Consider the following 2598-nt stretch of genomic DNA (forward strand, 5'->3'; position numbering starts at 1 on the left):
TGTCAACAATGAGCAGTCACGAGACTTGACTTCAGAGACACTCGTGACCAGAACTGCTGGCAGGAGCGCGGGGACCTCCTTTCAATGTCAGCTGCCGCCACAGCCACGGGGTGCGGTCCCACCTCCGACTTCAAGGCCCCTCGCAAATGAGACCACGAGTCGACCGATGCACAACGAGTTTAATGCCGCGGCTTCCTGCCGTCTGCGGTGCGTCTCCACGTCTGTGCGACGCCAAAGGGCCAGCCTGAGGCCCGCTCTGCGGCTCAGCACAGTCCGAGGGCCAGCGACGCAGCGGCGAGCGCCAGGAGCAGCACCAGCCCCGCGCGGCCGCCGCCCGTGTGGCCGGCTCCTCTGTAGTCTAGCTCTGTGTCGTTGATGAACGGCGAGTGGATGTTGCACAGGCTTGACCGACAGCACATGGCGAACAGGAAAGGCATGGGCTTCACGAGCACGAACGGCCTGACCACCACTTCCTGGACAGGAATGACGGGACAGGACTTCGCGCACTGCCGCGTGACGTAGATGAAACGCACGAGAACTCCTGGTGGGGGACACAGACACACAGAGGGAGGGTCGCGTGAACCGAGCACAGTGCTGCCCGGCCCCGGCCCTCCTGGTGCCCGTCCCCGCCCAGAAGCCCACGCCGGAGGGCGGCACCCGGGGGAGTCAGGAGCCATGGCCGCAGAGGAAGAGGGCCGGGCCCAGCCCACGTCCTCACGGCCGCTCCTGGGGGCGTCTGGTGTGCTGCATGCCCTGGGCAGGTGCACAGGACACCTGGCCCGGGGTCTCCCTCTGGGTGCAAACAGGCCACCTAGGCCTCAACGTCTCAGACACAGGGCCGCTCAGAGCTCTGGGGTCACGGGCAGACACAGGGGAGATGGAGACCCCCGCCGTGCTGGCCACTGCCCAGGGCTTGGAGCTGGCCTCAGTGAGCCGCTGCCCAGAGCCTGGGTGTCAGAGCTGTGACCGTGACCCTGCCACACGGGCACGGCTCGGTGATGGGTCACGCCTGGGCTCACAACTTCACCTCGCCTTGTGTTTCATGGTGCAAATCACACTTCTGCACTAAGTTCTAAGGTCCACGTGAGGCTAAAATGAGGCTCCAGCCTCAACGCAGCACCCCACGTTTCCTGGAACGTGGGAGGCCCCCCCGAAACTGCTGAAGAACCGAATCTGAATTCCCTAGCCCTGAAGGGGCAAAGTGGGGAGCGATGCCAGGCCTTCCAGAGTTCGAGTGAATTGCAGAGGGCAGGCAGGGGTCGAAGACGTTTTAAAGCACACACGCCCCTCGCCCCTGGTTCCCTACGTCCTCCTGAAAGCTGCTCTCAGCGGGACGTCTGAAGTCACTAGGACTGCGTTTCCTCATTCAGAAGTAAAAGAAAAGAAAGTCCTGCCCTTTCCTCCCCACACCCCACATTTCACCTTGACCGACGGGTGCCGTGTCGCCGCTCTAGGCACCGCCTTTACCGCGCGGGCCCCCGCGGCACCCGCTGCCACGCCTGGCTTCTCGGGACTCGCTGCTTCTAGTTAAAACGAAGGGCCCTTCGCACGATGATCACGCTCTGCTGCCCACACCAAGACAGACCCTACTTCTTCAGCGCTTTCTATGGCCCTGCCTCTGGGGCCCAGTGTCGCCTGAGGTACAGTCGACCCTCACGCCACTCGGGGCTTAGCGGGGCAGAGCCCTCTGGCAACGCACACCCCAGCTGTAGTGACCGTCGCCCCACACGTGGATTCCCAGCTTGGAGCCCGGCTGCACGGACGGGTCTGAACCGGGCAGCTCAGCCGGGAACCTGCCCGAGTGGTCCCGTGCCCTGCAAGCGGGCTGTCCGAGGGCCAGCTCTACACTCACGCACGGCAGCGGTGACACAGTAGATCTCATGTTGGTCACAGGTGACTGGATTAAAGCAATTGAAGTTGTCGTACGCTTCGCAAACGTGACACTGTATTTGACCTGAAGGAGAGACGAGAGAGACAGTGGCATGCTGCAGACCCCCGGTCCTGCCGGGGGGACGCCACCAGACTCCTCTCTCCATCCTTCAAGGGGGCACCAAAGCGGTGGGTCCCCTTTGCCCCACGCCCCACAGCCCCCACCTCATCCCAAGTCCTCTGTCTTCTCTCCTGAGCATCCCTCAGGCACCCGCACCCAGATACACAGCACACAGACGTGCACCGCCGCTCACACACGTGCACACACACGTGCACACAGCCCTGGCTCCTCGCTCTCTTCTGCTCTAGGAAGAGAAGCTCCAGACCTTTGCGTCTGCTCCCATGTGCCCTCTGCCCTTGCTGGCCCACCACACCTCCTCCAGCTGCCAGCTCCCCGCTTCTGGTCCCCCAGGCCCCACGTCCTCACTCCAGCACAGCCACCTCCCATCTCTGCCAGGACAGGAAGTGCTCCTGGAGGAGGACTGCCCACTCCTGGAAGCTCTCCTGCTCTCAGAGACAGCGTGCAAGGCCCAGCCAGGACACGGCCAGGCTTGGGGACAGCCTGATGTCTCCCAGAAGGACAGGGCTCCTAAAGAGGGAGCAGACTGCTAGGGAGCACACCGGGGTTCCAGCTCCGCTGCCTGCCCCCTGGCTGGGGCTCCTGGGATG

General features: G+C 63.6%; 1 protein-coding gene across 1 annotated transcript in view; it reads right to left on the bottom strand.

Annotated features, from left to right (window-relative positions):
• Positions 1-263: 263 nt before the first annotated feature.
• LY6K (lymphocyte antigen 6 family member K) overlaps positions 264-2598 on the bottom strand; it is an 8140-nt gene continuing 5805 nt past the window's right edge. The window contains exons 2-3 of the mRNA XM_006913032.1: positions 1853-1954; positions 264-541 (exon numbers count right to left, since the gene is read on the bottom strand). Of these exons, the coding sequence (XP_006913094.1) occupies positions 264-541; positions 1853-1954 (380 nt within the window). The remainder of the gene's footprint in view (positions 542-1852; positions 1955-2598) is intronic.

Source organism: Pteropus alecto, unplaced genomic scaffold (assembly GCF_000325575.1).
Source record: "Pteropus alecto unplaced genomic scaffold, ASM32557v1 scaffold105, whole genome shotgun sequence".
Lineage (NCBI taxonomy): Eukaryota > Metazoa > Chordata > Mammalia > Chiroptera > Pteropodidae > Pteropus > Pteropus alecto.